We start from the raw sequence: 22956 nt of genomic DNA, 5'->3' as shown, positions 1-22956 counted from the left end.
AATTGGAGCTCTACCCCAGATTCCAGGACACATAAGAAAAAAAATACTAATGATGATAGACATAAGAAGAGAAATTTTTTCAGAAGCAAGATTGACAACCAAAAACAAGTTAATTTTAGTAGCAACTGGTGGGCAACGAGATTATCTGAGAGATCCTTCAAGCAACAAAGTATGGAGAGAAGCCTATAAAAACCTTATAAAGGAGATAAAAAGAAGATTGGCACCACAATTGGCAAGAGAGATAAGACTGTTTTGTTATTGGAAAGATACAGGTTGACAATGAAAGTTGATAATAAAAAAATAGTTGATTTTGGTGATTAATAAGTAGGAATTTTGTAACTTTTAGATTGTTTTAGATAGTTATTAAATATTTACTCACTAACAATTAATTAACCATAAATAATAATAATGAAATGATAATGGATACAGCATAATGATATATACATGCATTGGCAATTTAGTAAAAGAAATTTGGATATAAATTTTAAATTGTGACTTGGGAAAAAGACCTATAAATTTTATTAACAAATTTTCATTTAGATCTTGTTATAAAGATGTAAGGGTTTTTTTTTTTTGTGGGAGAGCTCTGATGAGAGGATATGGGATATAAATAGTAAATGATTTTTAGCCAATTATAACAACAACAAGGAAATGTTAATGGATATTGTTTAACAATATATATATGCTATGGTATTGGCAAAAGTAACTTGGATATAAATCCTAAACATGAGTTCAAAGTGTGGAGAGAAGTCTCTAAAAACCTTATAAAGGAGATAAAAAAAAGACTTACCCCACAATTGGCAAGAGAGATAAGATTTTTTGTTACTGGAAAGATATAGGTTGATAATGAAAGTTGATAATAAAAAAATCAGTTGATTTTGGTGACTAATAAGTAGGAATTCTGTAACTCTTGGATTGTTTTAGATTGTTATCAAATGTTTATTTGCTAACAATTAATTAACTATAATAACAATAAGGAAACAATAATGGATATAGCCTAATGATATATACATGTATGATAATCTAGCAAAAGAAATTTGGATATAAATTGCAAATTGTGACTTGGGAAAAAGACATATTATTAATAATTTTTTATTTAGATATTGTTATAAAGGCGTAAGGTTTTTTCTTTTTTTGAGGGGTGGGTGTCTGACGAGAGAAGATGGGACATAAATAGTAAATGATTTTTAGCCAATTATAATAATAACAAGGAAATGTTAAAAGTCATTGTTTAACAATATATACATGCCATGGTATTGGCAAAAGTAACTTGGATATAAATTTTAATCAGTGAGTTGGAAAAAGGGGGGGAGGCTTAGAAACTTTATTAATTGACTTTTACTTAAAAGATGCTATAAAGGTGTAATGTTATTGGAGGATTTTTTGAAATAGCTAATGAATGCCATTATGTGGTTGTGTCTTTAAGTATGAATGATTTGAGGTAAAAGCATGTTCAAATAATTGTAGTCAAGTGAGAATTATGGTACATTGATAGTAAGATACACAAGATTTTTTTGACTTAAAGTGTATAATATAATATGAACTATAAGTAATGCTGTGGAAGAAATGCACAAAGGTTATCCGTAACCAATTGACATGCTTTCTACAAGATGTAATGAAGGATGATTCTTTTTTGTGTTTTTGTTCAATTAAAATAAAACATTTTTTAAATGCTAAAAAAGTTTTTAAAAAGTTCTGACAATCAGGTATGCGACAATCAGCTGTGTCACACAATTATTGGAACTTAAAAAAAAACTTTTTAAAGCATTTTTTTAGTACCAGTTAAGGAGAACAAATGCTTCACTTGGCAACAGAAATTTTGGGCTCAATAGTGATCATGAGTCAATGACTGCCTATAAATACTGCAGAGCTCTTTACCTTAACTGCAAAGAGAACTACCTTAGAAAGTTATCAAAAGGTTATCAGAGCTGTGGTGATGCAGTGGTTAAAATGGAGTCCTGCAGGGCTAATTCACTGCTCACTCCAAGAGTTTGATTCTGAATGGTTCAAGGCTGACTCAACCTTCCATCCTTCCGAGGTTGGTAAAATGAAGACCCAGATTGTTGGGGGCAATATGTTGACTCTGTAAACCACTTAGAGAGGGCTGTAAAATATTGTGAAGTGGTATATATTGTAAGTCTAAGTGCTATCGCTATCTGAGAGAATAGCTGAAAGAAACAATTTTTCAGCAATTGAAGATGAGATCCTTTGGTTTTTTTGAATCTATTGAATTCCTACAATTAACAAGTAAATTCCCACTGGAAATTTATAAATTCTTCCACTCATCGCTATGATGGCTTATCACTAATATTATGATATTGCTACAATAATGGCCACATGATGCTGTAGATTGCTAATATGGAAATATTTAATATTCTATTGCAACATATTTCTAACCATTATTTACACATTAAAAAGACTATTTGTCAGATCCCTAAAAGTGATACTGCCATTCAATTGGGAGGAGGGGAGGCCTTGGAGTCAATTTTTAGCAGTGCCTGTGTCAACTGATATTTTACAACTGGTTTCCTGGTGCCGAAATGCCTGAGATATTACCTCTTGGGGGGATGTTTATGATGGCCATGTGGGATGTTTCACTTTAATGCCTAACAGAAGATAGCCATGGGAATGTATGAATTCAGTTCTCAGGGCAGTTGATAAAGGAAACATTTTCACACTTGTGTATTGGTTAGAATTTGCATTCTAACAAATCGGAGGGGTCTCTACTGATTTGCCTAAGGGGATTCAGATGTTGCTTTGCCTTTAATGGTTTCCATCCTTCTTAATTAAAGGTTCGTTTTGAAATACTCTGTTTCAAGAGTCTTCACTTTCTTAAGTTAGGAGAGGAGCCCTTACATAAAGCAACATCTCTGAAAAATGGTCAACCAGGCGAGACAACATTTGCTCTAATGAGGGGACCTTGCAAACCATGTCCGAGCACAACAGTGAACAAAGGGAAGCTGAATGCTGAAGGGAGACGGCAATCCCCCCAACTGGAGACCTGCTCTATGTACCCTGTCAGAGAGGATGAAGTGAACCTGGAGGGCCCCGAAAATCGCCTCTGGTCAATCGGCATCGGGACAAAAGACAGCTGAGATGGGAGGACCATAGGAGTCACTCTTACCTGTGGTAACCAAAAACCGGGGTGGAAATTGGAGCTAGACGCCCCCTCTGACCAGGAGGAGCTAAATGAAGCCTCACTGAGAGAGGATCATCTGAAGAAATGTGTAACCCAGTTAGTGATGGAGATTTTGAAAAATCTCAACATCCAAGGGAGCCAGAACGGCAAACAAGAGGCGTTGGAAGGGCAGAAGCCATAGATGATGCTGGGGGGGGGGGCTAACCCCCCTCTGGGTCCTGCTGATCAAGTGGATGGTGCAGCATCAACAGCAAGGAGCCCAGCAAACCCTCCTCCCCTGTTGGCGCATGAATTGGGGCCGCTCCCAACCAACCCCGAAACCTGCAATTAGAAAGAAAAATTCCTTTCTTGGGGTGATGTTTGATGGGAACCTGAAAAAATTGGGATTCTTTGTGGCACATGTGCTCACCTACATGCAAGAATATGGGTGTGATTTTCAAACCCAAGAATCCCAAGTGTGAGTGGTTACCCTAGCACTGGAAGGAACTGCTGCCAGATGGATGGTGACCCTACATGATGCCAATGCACCAGAACTGTGGGACTTCGACTATTTCATGATGGCCCAGTGACAACATTTTGAGAACCCCCTCGCATACCACAAAGAATGTGACCACATTAAAGTGGTGAAGCAGGGATGCCAGCCAGTGACAGAATATACCGAAGAATTCCGAGCCCTGGCGTGTTGTGTGAACTGGCCAGAAGATATCCTGGTAAGCTGGTTCAAGGATGGGCTGAGTGATGACCTCTACAATGCCTGCGTGGCCCAAGATGCGCTAAACCATCTACATGAGTGGTATCTCACTGCTGAAGAGGCAGAGATCGACATAGCCAGGAACCAGTACCGAGTGGGGCAAATGTGGAAGAAAGCCCCACCCCATTGGAAGCAAGAGCCTTTCAATCTGCAAATAGCATCTTTTCCTAACCCTCAGCCTGTTTCAAGTGTGGAAAAGAGGGGCATCGAGCTGCAGAATGCTGTTCTCAAGTACCAGCTAGGAAACCAGAGTGCCCATTGGGGAGGAAACCTATGAAACTTGGCCAACGTGGGAAGGAAATGCTCCTGAGGAGCAGGAAGATCATAGAATCTCCATCTGCTCCCCTCTTTGAGGAGGAAACCCCGCTTCTCAGCAGGAGGAACCATACTTCCCCGGAAGCCATCCAGAGGATGAACCACTGGTAAGCAAGCCAATTAAACTGCTTACCCTCCCCCTAAGACTGTTTATACGCAACTGGGAGAGGGGAATAAAAATCTCTGCTTTAGTGGACTCAGGGTGCACCTGCTGTTTGATCAGCCCAACGCTGGTAAGAAAGTTGAGGATTAATGTAAGAAAGTTGAAAAGTCCCATAGCTTTTTGCCAATTAGATGGGTCAATAGCAGGGGGGGAGCCAGCTTCATTTGCCACTGAGCCACTCCAGATAGGCATCGGAAGCCATGAAGAAATACTTACATTTATAGTGGTGCCTGGCATGGGATGGCCACTAATTTTGGGTCTTGCATGGCTGAAAAAATGGAACCCCCAAATTAATTGGAAGCAAGGTACCATAAGAGTGCAGATGATGTGACTTTTGCTGAGAATCCACAAAGAAACAGGGGGCAGATCACCAAGAAACAGCAATGCTCACTTACATTATGCCAACCCAGGGCATAACAAAGAATATAAAGACCTGTCTGAGGTTTTTAGCGAAAAAGCCTCTGACAAGTTCCCCCCCACCTCTGCTCCACTGACTGTATGATAGAAATTCTACCCGGTGCCAAACTCCCTAAACCCAAAATGTATAGCATGTCCCTGAGGGAGCTGGAAGAACTGAGGATATTCATTGAGAAAAACCTAGCAAGGGGTTTCATTGAGCCAGCCCGACCAAAAATTGCAGCCTCAGTGTTTTTTGGAGAAAAAAAAGATGGTTGAAAACATCTTTGTGTTAGAAATTTAAATGCTATCAGTGTGGAGAACATGTACCTTTTCTCCTTATGAAAGACATGCTAGCACACCTCACCAAAGAGATTTTTTTTTCAAAGCTGGATTTAAGGGAGGCTTACCACCACATCAGAATTAAGGAGGGAGATGAATGGAAAATGGCATTTAACTCCCCTTTTGGATGCTATCAATTTCATTTGGGCTACAAGGGGCCCCTGCAGTATTTATGCAATTAATAAACAAAGTGTTACAGGAGCATTTATATAAGGGCTGTTTGGTATACTTAGATGACATTTTGTTATATTCTGGGACCAAGGCAGAACATGTAAAACTAGTCCGGGCAGTTCTGAACAAACTTCACTCTGCCAAACTTTATGCTAAACTCTTTAGATGTGAATTCCACCAAGAGAAAATTGATTACTTAGGGCAGTGGTCCCCAACCCCCGGTCCGCGGACGGGTGCCGGGCCGTGGAGTACCTGGCACTGGGCCGCGCAGTGGCCGGGGGCCATGATCGCTGCAGCGGCCGGGGGCCATGATTGCTGCAGCGGCCGGGGGACATGATCGCTGCAGCGCAAAGGCTCCTGGGCCATGCGCAAAAGCTCCTGGGCCGTGCACAAAGGCTCCAGGGAAGAGAGCCCCGCGCAGGTATGCAATCAATGTGTCGTCGCGAACAACGCCCCTCCACCCCTGCGCGCGCTCAGCGGGCCACGGTAAAATTATCAAAGGCTGACTGGTCCGCGGCGATAAAAAGGTTGGGGACCACTGACTTAGGGTATCACATTTCACACCAGGGCATAGAAATGGATCCTTTAAAGGTTCAGGCGGTTCTTGACTGGGAACCATCCAGAACACGTAAACAGTTACAAAGCTTCCTGGGATTTGCCAACTTTTACCGGTTCCACCACAAAACCACGGCTATCTCGATCCGTTCCAGTCTGGCTTCAGACCTGGCTGCAGCACAGAAACCGCTTTGGTCGCGTTGACCGATGATCTCTGGAGAGCCAGGGATGGAGGCGTCCCTTGACCTCTTGGTGGCTTTCGATACCATCGACCATGGTATCCTTCTGTGACGACTGCGGGAGGTGGGGGTGGGAGGCGCTGTTTTACAGTGGTTCTCCTCTTACCTCTCGGACAGGTCGCAGTCGGTGCTAGTTGGGGGGCAGAGATTGACCCCTAGGCCCCTAACGTGTGGGGTGCCTCAGGGTTCGGTCCTGTCCCCCCTTCTTTTCAACATCTACATGAAACCGCTGGGTGAGATCATTCGACAGCACGGGATAAAGTACCATCAATATGCGGACGATACTCAATTGTATCTGTCCGCCCCGTGCCAACTCAACGAAGCGATGGATGTGATGAGCCAGGGGCTGGATGCTGTTAAAGACTGGATGGGGGTCAACAAGCTTGTGCTCAATCCAGAAAAGACCGAGTGGCTGCTGTGTTTCCCTCCCAAGAATTGGCCAAGTACTCCATCTCTCAGGCTGGGGGGTCAAACTATATGCCCCTCAGACAGGGTTCGCAACTTGGGAGTCCTCCTGGACCCACAGCTGACCTTCGAACATCATTTGTCAGCTGTGACCAGGGGGGCATTTGCCCAGGTTCGCCTGGTACACCAGTTGCGTCCCTACCTGAACCGGGAGGCCCTCACAACAGTCACTCGTGCCCTTGTGACCTCTAGGCTGGAATATTGCAATGTGCTCTACATGGGGCTGCCCTTGAAGAGCATTCGGCGACTCCAGCTAGTCCAGAACGCGGCCGCGCGAGCGATAGTGGGTGCACCTCGGTTCACCCACGTAACACCTATCCTCCACGAGCTGCGCTGGCTACCTGTTGATCTCCGGGTGCGCTTCAAGGTGCTACTTATCATCTATAAAGCCCTTCATGGTAGTGGGCCTGGGTACTTGAGAGACCGCCTACTGCCAATTACCTCCACCAGACCGATTCGATCGCATCGATTAGGCCTCCTCCGAATCCCATCTTCTAGCCAGTGCAAACTGGCAACTACCCGGAGGAGGGCCTTCTCGGTGGCTGCTCCGTCCCTTTGGAACGAACTCCCCGTGGAGATTCGGACCCTCACCACCCTCCAATCCTTCCGCGCTGCTGTAAAGATCTGGCTGTCCCGGCTGGCCTGGGGCTAAGATTATAGCCCCACTCGAATTGTGTGATTGTTGCGTTTTTCTCTTTTAATATGCTGTATTGTTTATTGTCTGTTGTTTCCCCCTCCCTTTTTTTTTTTTTTAAAAAAAATATATTTTATTCATTTTTCACATTCCATTTGCAATCACTTATATACAGGGTATTTACTATAAGAAAAGAAAAAAAAAAGGAGATAAAACGAACAAAAAAAGGAAACACAACTCATCATTCGCAACCCCACCTAACCCTTCCATCCTCCATACACCCCATCTACCCCCTCCAACTTTCCTTTCTCCCTCTAACACTCCCCTCCTACTTCCCTTTCCCCTCAAGCCTTCCTTCTCCCCTTACTCCCCACACACCCTCCTTACATTCCCCTTACTCCTTCCTTACTCCTCCCTCTTCTTTCCCTCTACCTCCCTCCTTGGTGTATGCCTTTATTCGAGTGTTGTTTGATCTGATAAAAGTAAAATGAACCAAGGAAAAAAAAATAAAAGAAAAAAAAGAACCACCGTATATAAATACATTCTTGTTCTTATTAAGACTATGTTAACACCCCCCCACCCCCCCACAAATCCCCATCCCTAATCCTCCCGACTTCCCAGGGCCCACACCTGGCACTACCTTCTGTCTAAAATATCTTGTATACATATGGATTAAAAAATAAAAGTAATATGTCAAAAGAAAGAAAAACAGAAAAAAAAGAAGAGAGAAAAGAAAAGAGAAAAGAAAAAAAGAAAAAAAAAGAAACCACTCTTTGTGTTGATCTCAGCCCCCCATCTTTATCTATGCTTAAATAGTATAAATCATTCTATCTATATTTTATTCTCGTCTCTTACTTCTTTGCTATTTACCCCAACCTTCTGTAGACTCTCCCGTTCCTCTTCCTAAACCTTATGATCCCTTCCGATAAAATTTAAGCAACGTGGTTCATGCCACATATTCAAATTACTTTGCAGAAGAGTAATCAAGCATTCCCTTCTAGTAAAATTTAAACAGCGTAAATGATCTTTCTTAACCTCCTTTTCAAACAGTAATTCAAAATAATCTAGCCAAGCTTCCCCTTCTTAGTAAAGTTAAGCAGCGTAGATCAAATATTACTTTACACAGAAATCAACTTCTATCTTAAGATAATTCCAACCGACTTTCTCTTCTAATAGGATTTAAATAACGTAGTTCATTCCACATGCATTTTACCCTCATCCCTTACTTGTCTGATATTTACCACTATCAAATTTATGCTAACATTTGTTTAAAATCTAACTCAAAGCAATTTCAACCAACTTTCCCTTCTAATAAAAGTTAAATAGCATGGATCATTCCACATATTCAAATAATACTTTCAGCAAGAGTCAGTTAACCTTCTGTTTTAAAATAGTCCCTTCTAACAAAGTTTAAACAACATAAATCATTCCGCATTCTTTTTACACCTATCTTAAGATAATCCCAACCGGCTTTCTGTTCTAATAAGCTTTAAACAACGTAAATCATTCCACATATATTTTACCCTCATCCCTTGCTTGTCTAATGTTTACCACTATCAAATTTATGCTAACGTTAATTTAAAATCTAGCTCAAAGTAGTTTCACCCAGCTTTCCCTTCTGATAAGAATTAGTCCGCTTTTTCTACCGGAGAGAGGTCTCAAACCCCCATTCAGTCCTTAACTTTGGCAAATATTTTGAAATGTCTAAATTCTCGATCTCCGTTTTTCTGCTTCTCCGAGGGAGGAAAGGCTACCCCCTCCATCTTGCAGCCACATGGCCTGCCGCTTGCCTTCTTCCGCTTGTCTCTCCTCTCTTCCAAGTGAGTCAGGAAGTCCCGCCTTCAAAGTCCTACAGTAGAAATCTTGAGCCTCCGAAACAGAGTTAAGACGAAATCTTTGATTCTCAAATGTAACCGTGATGCCGGCAGGGGCCTCCCATCTGTATCGAATCTGTTGACTCCTAAGCTCTTTAGTTAAAAAGGTGTAGTCCCTTCTTGCTTTCAACATCTGGAAAGGTATATCTTTGAAGACAATCAGGTCCTGGTCATCAACTCGGAGACTGTTGTTATGAAACTTTTGCACAATCGCGTTTCTAGATTCTTTTGTAGAGAAATGTATAATTATGTCCCTCGGGAGCTGTCGCTGTTCCGCTATCAATGAGTTCTGGCGATAGATTTTCTGAATCTGCCAATCAAAATTAAGTCCCGGGCTTCCCACCGCATGGCTGAAGGCTTCAGCAAAGGTCTGTTTCAGATTCTCTTGCTCCTTTTCACGGAATCCTCTGACTCTTATTGCAAATGCCTTCCTATTAAAATTTATCATCATAAGCTGTTGTTCAGTGTCTCTAATTTTTTGTTGTAAAATTTGAATATTGGTAGTCAAATTAAAATTAGCCTTCTCCAAACTTTCCAATTTGTTCTCTATTTCAGCAGAATAATCTGACAGGGCAGACACGGCTGCTAACGTATTTGCCTTCATTTGATTAACTTTAGACTTTAAATCATCATATAGTTCCAATACAAATTCCTTAATTTCTTGTTTAAAATCATTAAACATTTTAAAGAAATATTCCTGTGTTAAAAGTTCTCCAGTAGAAGGCATAGGAGACAAAGGCTGTGGTTCCAGTAAAAATTCTTTAAATTCTTTAGACACATTTGTAGCAAGGCGCTTCTTTGACCTGGGTGCCATAATAAATAAACAAGTAAGCAGCGCTTTGCTCCCCTCTGTTTCCAAAGAAGAAGAGTTTATTTTGTTAAGGAGCGGTCTGCAGGAAGGTAAAACCGGCTACGTATATCCACTATCAATCATCCACGGAGAGAAATCGCCATTTTGAAATCCATTTAGACAAAGAAGTCTCTAAGACAAATGGTGCTGGTATTTAAGATAGTAATAAAAACATAAATCTCACAGGGGTGGGACCCGCCCGTATCAATTCTAGCTTGAAAAAAACTTTGTTTTGTCCTGGGGGGGGCTAGCCTGTCTGGGGCTGCCAAAAAAAAGGCAGCTGAGAAGAACTGGCTGGAGATAAAAGCTCCGCTCCAGCTGGATCTAATCTCTATCCACAGCCAAAAAAAGAAAAAGGCTGTGGCTTACGAATAGACCCTAGCCTACAGAGCTACTCCCTGCCCCTTTCTTAGCCAAAAAGGGGTGCTATCTATGATCTTATTTAGATATACAGACCAGATCTCTGAGGAGCTCGGTGGAGCCCTCCTCGGCAACAGGCCACGCCCCCAGGAAGTCCGTTTCCCCCTCCCTTTTGAATTGTGAGCCGCCCTGAGTCCCCTTAGGGAAAAGGGCGGCATACAAATAAAGGCAAAAGAAAAAAAGAAAAGACGGTAGACTAAAGCGCGTGTGACTAAAGCGCGGTGACAAAACCGCACTGTCAAAACCGCGCGACAACAGCGCGCTGACAACAGCGCACCGACAGAAGCGCGCTGTAACATAACCCTAAAAATAACCCTAAACCTAACCCTAAACCCAACGCTAAACCTACCCTAAACCTACCCTAAACCTAACCCTAACCCTAACCCTAACCCTTACCTTAAGTTAAATCGCCCTTCTGTCGGCGCGCTGTTGTCGGCGCGCTGTTGTCGGCGCGCTGTTGTCGGCGCGCTGTTGTCGGCGCGCTTTTGACATCGCGGTTTTAGCGCCGCGGTGTTGTCGGCGCGCTTGGGTCTACCGCACTTATGTCGTGCCACGCTTTTACTGCCAGTTTATCCCTGCTTTCATTCAGATTGCTCTCCCCATCATCAAGCTTTTAAAATGCAGGGGGAAGGTAACCCGAAACCAAAGCAGCCTTTGAACTGGACAATGAAATGCTAAGCTGCATTTGAAAAACTGAAATAGCAGTTTCAGCAGAACCCATTCTAAAGCATCCAGACACAGAGAAACCATTCGCCATACAAGCAGATGCTAGCAATGTGGTGATAGGAGTGGTCCTACTTCAGAAAAATGAGCATGATCAATTACAACCATGCACTTACACATCAAAAAATTGAATGAATCTGAGCCATTTGGGAGAAAGAGGCTTATGCAGTTTGGTGGGCTCTTTTAACCTGGAGGCATTTCCTAGAAGGGAGTAAGATCCCTTTTGAAGTCTGGACAGATCATAAGAATGTAGAAGCTCTAAAGACCCCAAATAAACTCCCCCCAAAACAAGTATAATGGGCTCAGTACTTTAAATGGTTTGAATTTACGCTCAGATATCTCCTGGGGGGGATTTTTCTGGTAGATACATTATCCAGAAAACTGCAATACAATAGTATGAAGCCAAATGTAATCAAACTCATGATACAAAACAATAAACTAGCCACTAAAGTAACCACCAGCTCCCAGGCAAAATAAGAAACTTTGATGGACAATGACACTGCCAAACTTTTAGGCAAGCTTTAGCCACCGATGAATGGTTTTTGAGCCACAAATCCAGCTGCTGCTGAAAGATAATTTAGCTTGGGTGGGAGGGAAGTTGTATGTTCCAGCTAGCCAAGGACTGCACTTAATGGCAAGGTGCCATGACTCCAAATTAGCTGGACACTTTGGTTTTATGAAAACTTTACACCTAATTAAAAGGCAATTTTGGTGGCCATCACTAAAAAAAGGAGATAGAGAGCTATGTAGTTACCTGCCCTATTTGTGTGGTACCTAAAAGATATCAAGGGAAAATCCCAGGACTGTTACAGATGGTAGCTGAACCTTCAGCACCCTGGAAAGAGATTGCTATGTACTTTATTGTTGAACTACCAGAAAGTGTGAGGAATACTGTCATTTGAGTTGTAACAGACCTGTTTTCAAAACAGGCACATTTTATACCTTGCCAAACGATCCCAACTGCCAAAAGTCTAGCCAAGTTATTCCTGAAAGATATTTATTGCCTTCATGGAGCCCTGCAGAGAATCATCTCTGACAGAGTGGTCCAATTCACCTCAAAATTTTGGAGTGCATTTTAAATTTTACTTGTCACCATTCAAGGATTGAGCTTGAGTCACCACACCCAGACTAATGGACAAACTGAAAAATTGAACTCTGTCCTAGAATAATATCTAAGATGTTTTATTAATTTTCAACAGGATAACTGGACTGATCTTTTACCTTTTGCAGAAGTGGCCTTCAATAACGCTGTGCACTCAAGCACTGGGTTCACCTCTTTTAGAGTAGCAACAGGCCAGGATTTCAGCCCCATGCCTGAACTACCTACAGAAGACTCCACTATCCCCTCATTTAAGGAGTGGATAGACACTTTATGAGACACATGGCCAGTAGTTAGATTAGCCTTACAGGAAGCTAGAGTGGCTTTTAAAATTCAAGCTGACAAGAAAAGAGTGGAACCCAAATCTTTTCATGTTGGATATAGAGTTTACTTATCTACAAAATTCCTGAAGTCATTGCAGCCATCAAAGAAATTAGGGCCAAATTTCATTGGACCTTTCCCTATCACTAGAGTTATCACCCCAGTAACAGTAGAAGTACTCCTTCAAAAGACACTCAGGCAAGTTCACCCATTATTTCACATTAGTTTACTCAAAGAAGAAGTAATCTCACAACTCAGACCACCTGCACCTACACCACCTGTTCCTATCATGATAGAAGGCAAACAACACTTTCAAATTAAGGAAATCCTGGACTCTAGGACCCACAGGGGGGTCATCCCAAAATGAATGGGTAGCTAAACACCATGTTAGGACTCCTACCCTATTGAAAAAAATTCACTCCCAATACCCTGACAAACCTTGTTAAAATACTATGATGGAATTTCTGTTTCTATCTTTCTACAGGTGGATCTCTCCTTTTTCCAAAGAACGGCAGCATGTCAGATCCCTAAAAGTGATACTGCAATAGCAGTAGACTTATATACCGCTTCATAGGGCTTTCAGCCCTCTCTAAGCGGTTTACAGAGAGTCAGCATATTGCCCTCAACAATCTGGGTCCTCATTTTACCCACCTCAGAAGGATGGAAGGCTGAGTCAACCCTGAGCCAGTGAGATTTGAACCGCTGAACTGCTGATCTAGCAGTAGCCTGCAGTGCTGCATTTAACCACTGCGCCACCTCAGCTCTTTTAATTGGGAGGAGGGGGGGCCTTGGATTCAATTTATTGGCAGTGCCTGTGACAACTGATATTTTACAACTGGTTTCCTGCCACCAAAATGCCTGAGATCCCATCACCTCTTGGGGGGATGTTTATGATGGCCATGTGGGACATTTCACTTTAATGCCTAATGGAAGATAGCCATGGGAATGTATGTTTATTCGGCTCTCAGAGCAGTTGATAAAGGAAACATTTTCACACGTGTGTATTGGTTAGAATTTGCATTCTAACAAATGGGAGGGGTACTACTGCTTTAATTCTACTTGCATTGCCTAAGGGGATTCAGATGTTGCTTTGCCTTTCATGGTTCCCATCCTTCTTAATTAATACTATTCAAGTATTAATACTATTCAAGTATTCTTGAAATACTCTGTTTCAAGAGTCTTCACTTTCTTAAATTAGGAGAGGAGCCCTTATACTATTATTCAGCCATGTATATTAAATTTTGATATTTGTATATATTTTATAATCTCTTTCGTAATTAGTCACCAGAAAGTTAGAGATCATGCCAATTCTTTCAACTGACAAGGACTATGCTGCAGAATATTAATATATTATTAATAAGAATGGCTGTGTCAAAGCAAGAGTTTGTAAACTGCATAGCTCTTAAGTGGTATAAATGATAATACTTACTGCTGAATACATGATCATTTTAAGTCCTTTGTTGTTGTTAATCACACTTGTCATTTTTTCCAGAATATGTTTCACAAGGATACCTTCATGAAGATAAAAAAAAAATTAGAGTGTTGTGCAATTTGAAAATAGAAGTTTTGAAAAATATGGAAAAAGGACTTGGTCAGGAATTTGGTGAGTTTGAAATTCTTTGTGGTATAAAATATCTTCATATTAACCAACATCTTTCCAGACTGTATGAAATGTATTGACTATGTAAAATTGATTTTTTTTTATTTAATTAGGCATTTTGGCCAATTTTTTTTGAAGAATTTGGAAAATAAATGTAATGAAACCTTACTCTTTATTTTTCCAAGAGTCATACATTCATGCAAGATAAAGTATTCTACTTATTAAGCTTCTAGATTTTCCACAGCAAATAAACTATATTTTAAATGGAAAAGTAATATGTTTCTAAGTTAAAAAGAATATGAATTGTCTAAATTATTTTTAATGCGAGCAAAGAAATCTTTAGTGGGAAAACTTTACTGATATTTTTCTGCATTTTAAAAATTGTATCAATCAAACTACAACATACTAAAAATATATGCCATGAAGATAAGCACTTCCTAATATGTCAATATATAGAAATATTTCTTTAGATAGAAATATTAATGTCCATGTTGAAATGTTACCAGCACATAAGATTTTAAAAGTATTTATATATACTTCTAATCTTGTTATTTTAAAGAAATCTGTTCATAAATAACATTATCTGTACTGTTTAGTTTTTTATTATGCATTTCCCCAAATAATTTACATTTAAATAATTAAATACTTTTAGAAAAGCATTTCAAAACACATTTCTGCTATTTGTCTTTAGTACATTATAATGATAAGGCAATTTATTTTTTAAATAGATTTCAGATTCATACTCTACTGTATGGCATGCCATAGGGATCAGTGTTTTTTCTTCCCCTATTAAACATCTACATAAGGTCACTGTGTGATTATCCATCACCATGGGATGAGGTGGCTAACTTTGTAATTAAAATTTTAATTTTGATTCTTAATAAAAACTACATATATATTTAAGAAAATTAAAAGACCGCACAGGATAGTTAATCATTAGTTTGTTGAACCAACATTAAGAGCTAAATAGGGTTATATATTTACATGCCTAAGTGAAAGTTGATCTCTGAAATCTATTGACATTTGAAGAAAATGCACAATATTTTTTTATATGTTCATATGTCAAGGCTACTACTATGACATATATTTATATTTTCACAAATCTGAAAATCAGGCCAAACCAATAAATCCATAATTAAAAGAATACTTGCCTCCTTGTAGTTTTGATTTCTTATTTTTTAACGGTCCCCCAAAAGCGCCATTTACCACATATTCCAACAGGGATTTTACCCTTTGCATAGTCTTTTTATCAGCCCAATTTGGTAAAGGATATTTGTATATTTCCTACAGGAAGATAAAAAATAGCAAGCCATGCTTAGTAATAATCCCATGTCTTCTATTATTTTGCATACAGATAGACTTTCCTAAGTAGAAAATGCCTCAGTTGCATTATTAATATTACAGGCAGCAAAAGTGAACTGAAAATCTTTTAATAAGGCTTTTTGAACATAAGTACTTGTTTTCCCCTGAGTGAAATGAAAGAATCTGTTTGTTTTTCAGGAATAGACATTTCCTGCCTGCATTTAGTTTTTGTAAAAGAGATGTGTTTCTGATGTATGGGAATAGCTTTACTTGGGTATGTAAATAATTTAAGAAGTAGACAGTAGTTTTCTTATCTTTATCCATTTTGTTAGATAAAAATAAGACTCTCAGTAGACTGCATCTACTGATCTATTCCCATATAATACTCTCAACTTCTCACAAATTGAACGAAGATCAACATACCCCTAAAGTTTAAATAGCTAATTTAAAGTTTAAATAACTAATTTCCAGGAATGAGGCAAGTAAGATCTCATGAGATTTCATGACACTTGAAAAAAAAATCTTGTGGTGAGACTTCCAATACTTTCTTTTTTTTAAAAAAAACATTTTTTTATTTTTCAACAAACAAGTACAGACATAAAACATAAAAACATCTATTGAGCAAGGTACCACCTATACTGTACCTGTGCATTTCATTTTTCTTGCCTAAATGTAGAACCTTACTCTATTCAATGGTGAAAAGAGTAAGGTTCTACATTTAGGCAAGAAAAATGAAATGCATAGCTACAGTATAGGTGGTACCTTGCTCAACAGTAGTAACTGTGAGAGGGATCTTGGAGTTCTAGTGGACGACCATTTAAATCTGAGCCAGCAGTGTGCAGCAGCTGCTAAAAAAAAGCCAACACAGTTCTAGGCTACATAAACAGAGGGATAGAATCAAGAACACATGAAGTGTTAATATAACTTTATAATGCCTTGGTAAGGCCACACTTGGAATACTGCATTCAGTTTTGATCGCCACGATGTAGAAAAGATGTGGAGACTCTAGAAAGAGTGCAGAAAAGAGCAACAAAGATGATTAGGAGACTGGAGACTAAAACATATGAAGAACGGTTGCAGGAACTGGGTATGTCTAGTTTAATGAAAAGAAGGACTAGGGGAGACATGGTAGCAGTGTTACAGTATCTCAGGAGTTGCCACAAAGAAGAGGGAGTCAAACTATTATCCAAGGCACCTGAGGGTAGAACAAGAAGCAATCGGTGGAAACTAATCAAGGAGAGAAGCAACTTAGAACTGAGGAGAAATTTCCTGACAGTTAGAATAATTAATCAGTGGAACAGCTTGTCTCAGATTGCTTTTTTTAGTAAGTCTTATATATACATCTCTTGGCAACTTATATTTCACTGCATATCTTGTGAAAGCTCAAAATCCCTCATCTGTTCCTTCCATCATCTTCCCTTTAATTATCACCTATGCTTCTGCCAGAATTTCTATCAGTAGTTCTGCCAAATTTTCTCCCTTGTCTTCTTCTATATTCTGGAATCTGAAGTAAAATTCTATTCTGTTGATCTTTCATTCCAATATTCCACTCTTATCATTTTCAACCGCATTCATTCTTCTGTCAATATCTCCAATTTTCTTATCTCTTTGTTCATTTTTTCTTCAGTTTTTTGAAATCTGTCCTCATATTTCATCATCGTTTGGTGAATATTTTCAATTTTTTTCATCTATTTTTTCTGTTCTTTGTCCAATAATCTCCAGTCTCTTTTCAATGCTCTCTGTTCTTACTTGTATTTTTTGAATTTCTTGCATAATCATCTGCAAAGTCATTTCCTTTTCTTTTTCCTGTTGCAACATTGTCTGTATTGATCTTTTCCTTCCAATAGTGCACACGGCCACTATGTAAAATCCAAGGCTCTTTTGCAAACAAAGTTAACTGTTCTCTTTCAGTTCAGTGCAATCTTTTTTCCCTCTCCAAGCTTTTCACTCTGATAGCACTCAGAGAAACACCTGTATAAACATCCATGCTCTTCCCACTATCATTTTCAATAAACAAACTCAAAGTCCTTGAAGTGTAACACCATCTCTTACTTTGCACAAGATTATCAAATGCTCAAACGTAGAGAAGAAAAACAATATTTCCAAGACTCCAAGCCTCTAAGTGGCAGTGTTACTTCTTTTCATCTATTTTCACTTCCCTCTTTATATTCTTTATATTTCAGGAAGGAGAAAAAATTTTTAAACAAGAAAATATTATAGGACGTTGAAAAGAGAAAAAGAATGAAAACCTTTTAAAAAATAAAAATAAAAAGTCCATTTAAAAAAAATAAGCATTTGTAGAAATTCTAGCAGTAAAAGGATTAAAGAAAAATAACACATTAAGTTTGACTCAGGCTTAATCTCGCTGCTTGACCTTTTCTGTCTTCAATTTTAACTTTACTTTTAATTTTTGGGGTATTCTCTCATCTAATAGTAAAAAATTATCTCACCAATTCGGCACACTTTCTCTCCTGCTAATCTTCCATTTCTGGAGCTGTCTCAACTTTCAGCAGCTTCAATGGCTGCTTCTTTGTCACTGGAAAAAAGGGCTTCTCCTGGATCTACAGGGACATTGCAGTGTTCCCGGGATCAGCAGGATGTGACCTTCTCTATCACAGTCTCTACGGTTTAGGTCCAAAAGGACCATCCAGTGACAGAGATATCGATGGCGATCTTGGAGCTTCAAAACCGCACATTGTACTGTCGCTACATTAGCTCCACCTCCCCTAGACTTCCAATGCTCCCCAAGTTTCAGCAATTATCAGGATAATTTTTGGAATATTTTCACAAGAAAGTGGTAGGAAATTGTGGAGTTCTGCAGGGATTGCACAAGGTCAATACCTTTTGTCTAATAAACAATTTATTTGTGGGGACTACAAAATTTCCTCCATCTTAATAAGATAAAAATATGACTTGGCTTGGGGAGTCAGATTCATGTGCCTGAGTTACTGACTATCTAGATCTCCAAAACAGATATTTTATGGAAGCTTAGTTATCTAGGTATGCCAACAAAAAAGATAGGTAGGAAATCTTTTCCATACTACTTACTAACATAATGTACTAATATATCTTTTGTATTCATTTTTTTCAAAATAGATTGAATGTATAATGCAACTGAAATAATAAAGATTACAATCGGTAAACAAATTGAGATGAGAATGTTGTATTTTAAACATCCTGTTTTCAGATATGTTGAATGATTTTGTGCCTGGAAGCAAACTGCAGTCAGTCAGAGATGACTAGAACTTCGGCCAGATGGAATTCAATTACTGTGTTTCCCCGAAAATAAGATAGGGTCTTATTTTCTTTTGACCCACAAAATATGGCTTGGGCCTTATTATCAGGGGAGGGCTTATTGTTTTGGGGTTGCCAGGTGGCTGCTGGGCACAGCCTCAGGGGTGAAGCAGCCATGAGGACCCAACCCACAACCATAGAGTGCACTCCTAGAGCAGCCACTGCTGGAAGAATCGGAAGCCGGGTTCTGGAATTTGGAAGCTGGAGAAGAAGTTATGCTCGTAGCACAGTGGTGGTACCCTGGCCCTGCAAGGAAAGCTGGGCCAGGGCATGCTGAGGCTGGGAGGCATGTGAGCTGGGGGCAGAACAGGTGCTCACGCAACCACTCTCTCCAGCCAGGCAGAATGCCACTCCCCAATCTAGCAGTATCCCAAAGGCACCAAGTAACATGAGCGCCTTTCCCCCCGGCTCCCATGGCTTGGCACCTTTGGGATACTGCTAGGTCGGTAAGCAGTGCTCTGCCTGGCCAGAGAGGGGGTTGTTCAGGGGGCATATTTTCAGGTGGGATTATATTTTTGCCCACACAAAAAATGTGGCAAGGCCTTATTTTCAGGACAGTTTGTATTTTCGGAGAAACACTGTATATTTAAGGAAACACCTTTGTTTTGCTTTTATTTCACTTACAGTGCTGTTAACCAATTGCTTGATCACTCAATTTCTTATTACAAATTGTATGGAGTTTTAAATCATGAATCACAACCCACAGATGCTGGAGATAGTACTACAATATTTTAAAAGTACCTGAATTTTTAAAGTATCATATGCTTTCCAGAGTAACAAATTTTCAAAATTCAGCAGCTTTTGCATGTCATATCCCAGATGTATTGCAAAACCTCGTATCAGTGCCTGAAAGATGAACTACAATATTCAGTCATCTGTACATACAACCATATACTCAAGGGACAAGTCATCTTTGAACCTTGGCTGATATTTATTTTGCCTTTAAAAAAAAAACAAATCTGACATTGTACACAAGATCCTATGAAGGGACTCTTGGAATCTGGGAGATAGAGTTAACCAAATTATGACAAATGGAGAATGGATGGACATTTCATCCTAGTTTCTTACACAATACCTCAGGCCAAAAAGGGAAGAAGGAATGACTACATCATCATAGTAGCACCACAAGAGGTATAAGGACTTTCTCCCCCTTTGCTAAACTGGCCATGGCCAGCACATGATGCATCCAGCCCGTGGGCCGGGAGTTTGACTGCCCTGGCCTAGAAATACAGAAGAAAGAACTACAAGACAATAGTCAGTTAAAAGAGAGCTGAGTTCAGGGGAAAAATGTAATCTGAAAAAACATCTCAGAAACAAATCCTTCCTAGTTTTCATAAAGACAAAGGGACGAAGGGAGAAATGCATTCAAACTTGTAAGATTCTATTAAATGTATATTTCCAATAAAAGTATTGTTGCCCTACATGACTTTGCTTTCCTAGGCTAACTGATTTTGAAGAGCTGAAGATTTATAATCTGTGAGAAAAAATGTTTACAAAGATCTCACCTGAAAGTATTCCTTGTTAATTGAAGACTGCAGGTTTCTTATATAAATTTCTAATATTTTCTAATTTATTATCAGAGGTGGGTTTCTGCTGGCTCGTCAAAGGGAAAAAAATTGTGATATGTCACTTGACTGCCATGAGGCCATGAGTTTGACACCTCTGGCTTAAACCATGCCCTGTCACTATCATGCCAAAATGGGCCAGCAATAGTTTTCTGATCACAGAAACAATAAGATCATCTGTTTATAGTAATCAACTACTGATTGTAAAAAACAACAACTCCAAGCACCTTAAGTACATCATTTTCTTTTTCATAGAGTATTAATAGAAGAAAATATCTGTAGTTTGGTTTTGAACTGGAGTCCATATGCTCTATGATGTTGGTTGTTTCCTTATAGATGTTGCAATATTCAACTAGGTAACATGATCAGTGCTAGTGAATATGGGTTTTGTTCCCTCTTTATAGCAGTAGCTTGCCTTACCTTGATGAAAATGCCTGAGCCTTCTCCTAAAGCACTTTCTTTCACCCTGCCTCATAGTAGAGGGCGCTTTTTAGAGGCTTTTTTAAACAGGCAGTCATTCACGAAGTGGCAACAGCTAGCTAATCTAACCTCAGCACTCACCTTTTCCCGTTTACATTTTTTTTCTTTTCATGAAAAACTGCACATCACTGGTACAATTTCATCATTTTTCCAGTTCAAAGAACCCTTGTACCTCATTTGAGTGGAAAAAAGATTAAACAATACATGCTCAGTCTTTTCTTTTTGTAAAAAGAAAAAGTAATTACTGTATTTTTTGGAGTAGAAGATGTACATTTCCCCCCCAAAAGAGGGTGAAAATCTGGGCGCATCTTACAGTCTGAAGATAGGCCCATCCACCCGCTGGCCCCCACCTGCAAGCGGCTTGGGGAAGCATGGAGGTCGGGAATCAGTCGGTGAAGTGGATGCTAGGTAAGCTAGCAGTTCTGCCTGCCCATTCTCCAGATGACTCAGGTGGAGGGCAGTCGGTTTCTCCTGGCCCAGGAGGAAAGAGGTAAGTCTGTGTAGAAGGAGGAGGAGGGTGCACAGCTCTGGGATGTGCAATGAGGAAGCTATCCTGAGAGCTACTTTGAGCATAAAATGAATCTAATGGAAATATGTTAATTATCCTTGCTTGAACTGCTGAATCCTCCTTTGACTCTGTCTCCCCTTCATGGAAACTTTACCACCCTATTACAAGTAAATGAAACAGCAATAATAGATTTATCTAGATAAAAATCAACAGAAAGTCTTATTTTTAGGCAGGAAATGTTTTAGCCATTTCCCCAACTTTCAAAATAGTTCTTTTCCCACACAATTTATATTAGTTTATTACATTTGCCAAGTGTGACATTAGTCTTGATTTAAGGTGTACAAGATCATATTTGTGTTTCAGTGGTGGGTTTCAAAAATTTTTAAACCTCTTCTATAGGTATGGCCTGCTTTGTGGGAGTGGCTTGTGGGCCATGTGACCGGGTGGGAGTAGCTTGCCACCATGTGACTGGGTGGAAGTGGCTTGGCAGTCATGTGACTGGGTGTGCGTGACCAACTTGTAAAATGTGGTGAAACTCACTTAACAACGCTCTTGCTTAGCAACCAAAATGTTGGCTCAGAAACTCTGGCATTTGAAGCACGCAAGTCTTAAAGTTGTCAAGTTACAAGACCCTTTCACCCCTAATCCTTTAGTATTAAGTTTGAGGGGATGGCAATGACTGAAGCAAGGCAGGACTCGAATAACAAGGCTTTATTAGAAAAGCTAATGCAACAGCAACTCCAGAACCAGTAAGCTTGAACAGTTCCCACTTGACAGCAATTTATATGCAGGCAGTCCCGCGGTTAGCCAATCAGAGAACGGTGACTTTCCCACTCTGACCATGCGCGCGCCTCGACCAATGGCAAGTCTTGTAGACAGAGCCATGTCTCTGAGGCTAAGACATAACACCCCTCTCCACCAGTCAGGCGCATGTGTAATCCTGCAAATATGCAGGCCGCCTGCGCATGCGGTCCGATCTTTTTGGCTCGGTTGGAACTGACACTGGAGAAGGAAAAGGAGGAGGCTTCTTCAGGGGAACTGCCTGTGACTGCGCTAAATCTCCGCCCGGCGACTTTGTATGTGCTCTGATGGCCCAGGTGAGTCTGGCACCGGAACACAAAACCGCCGTGTTGGGCAACGCGGCATTTCAGTGGAGGTGTCCAGAGCAAACGGGGGATCTATAGGACCAACTGGGAAGAGATCAGCTGGCGTCTGCGTCAAGGCCATCCGCGGTTGCAGCTGATCAATGTGGAGGCACCAAATGCGCCCATCGCCTAGGCCAACCCTGTAAGTGCAGGGATCCATTAATTGCAGAATGTGCTCCAGTAACCACCTCGGCTCACCTCCATAGTTCCATGCAAAACCAGATCCCACATTTCAAAACCCCTGGCGTGGTCATCATTGTCATAGGTTTGTCCTTACAGTAGCTGGGGTACAGTCGATCAAGGTTAATCTGGAGGCGGCGGCCCATTAACAACTCTGCAGGGCTGCAGTTAGTTAAGGGGCATGGGACTGTATGCTGTACTAATAGGTATCTGTCAATACAGGCATTCAAATCCCCTGTACCTAGCCTAGCTAAGGACTCCTTAACAGATCACACTGTCTACTGCTGGAGGGATGGTAAGGGGCCACCAAGATGTGGTGGATGCCTTGTCCCGCTAAGAACATCTGGAAAAAGGCAGACATTAACTGGGCCCTGTTATCTGATACCCCTGGCACCCATGAGTCGCAAACATCTTTTGCAACTCTC

At 40.4% G+C, this 22956-nt stretch overlaps 1 protein-coding gene across 1 annotated transcript in view; it reads right to left on the bottom strand.

The window, feature by feature from the left end:
• LOC116521163 (prostatic acid phosphatase-like) overlaps positions 1-22956 on the bottom strand; it is a 39458-nt gene that overhangs the window by 6858 nt on the left and 9644 nt on the right. Inside the window, exons 6-8 of the mRNA XM_032235860.1 lie at positions 19395-19499; positions 15209-15341; positions 13887-13969 (exon numbers count right to left, since the gene is read on the bottom strand). Coding sequence (XP_032091751.1) covers positions 13887-13969; positions 15209-15341; positions 19395-19499 — 321 coding nt within the window. The remainder of the gene's footprint in view (positions 1-13886; positions 13970-15208; positions 15342-19394; positions 19500-22956) is intronic.

This window comes from Thamnophis elegans, chromosome Z (assembly GCF_009769535.1).
Source record: "Thamnophis elegans isolate rThaEle1 chromosome Z, rThaEle1.pri, whole genome shotgun sequence".
Taxonomy (NCBI): Eukaryota; Metazoa; Chordata; class Lepidosauria; order Squamata; family Colubridae; genus Thamnophis; species Thamnophis elegans.
Note: the sequence above shows the minus strand (reverse complement) of the source record. Positions and strands in the feature narration are given on the sequence as shown.